General features: G+C 64.2%; 1 protein-coding gene across 1 annotated transcript in view; it reads left to right on the forward strand.

Moving 5' to 3' along the window:
* The window catches only part of SPI1 (Spi-1 proto-oncogene), a 20,157-nt gene that overhangs the window by 19,426 nt on the left and 418 nt on the right, over positions 1 to 313 (forward strand). The window contains 1 exon segment of the mRNA XM_021708596.1: positions 30 to 307. Within this exon segment, the coding sequence (XP_021564271.1) occupies positions 30 to 307 (278 nt within the window).

The raw sequence follows: 313 nt of genomic DNA on the forward strand, positions 1-313 counted from the left end.
CCCACCCGCGCCTCCCGCCCCGCAGGCAGCAAGAAGAAGATCCGCCTGTACCAGTTCCTGCTGGACCTGCTGCGCAGCGGCGACATGAAGGACAGCATCTGGTGGGTGGACAAGGACAAGGGCACGTTCCAGTTCTCGTCCAAGCACAAGGAGGCCCTGGCGCACCGCTGGGGCATCCAGAAGGGCAACCGCAAGAAGATGACCTACCAGAAGATGGCGCGCGCGCTGCGCAACTACGGCAAGACGGGCGAGGTGAAGAAGGTCAAGAAGAAGCTCACCTACCAGTTCAGCGGCGAGGTGCTGGGCCGCGGGG

This window comes from Carlito syrichta, unplaced genomic scaffold (assembly GCF_000164805.1).
Source record: "Carlito syrichta isolate Samal-C Ts95f unplaced genomic scaffold, Tarsius_syrichta-2.0.1 Scaffold143010, whole genome shotgun sequence".
Classification (NCBI taxonomy): Eukaryota; Metazoa; Chordata; class Mammalia; order Primates; family Tarsiidae; genus Carlito; species Carlito syrichta.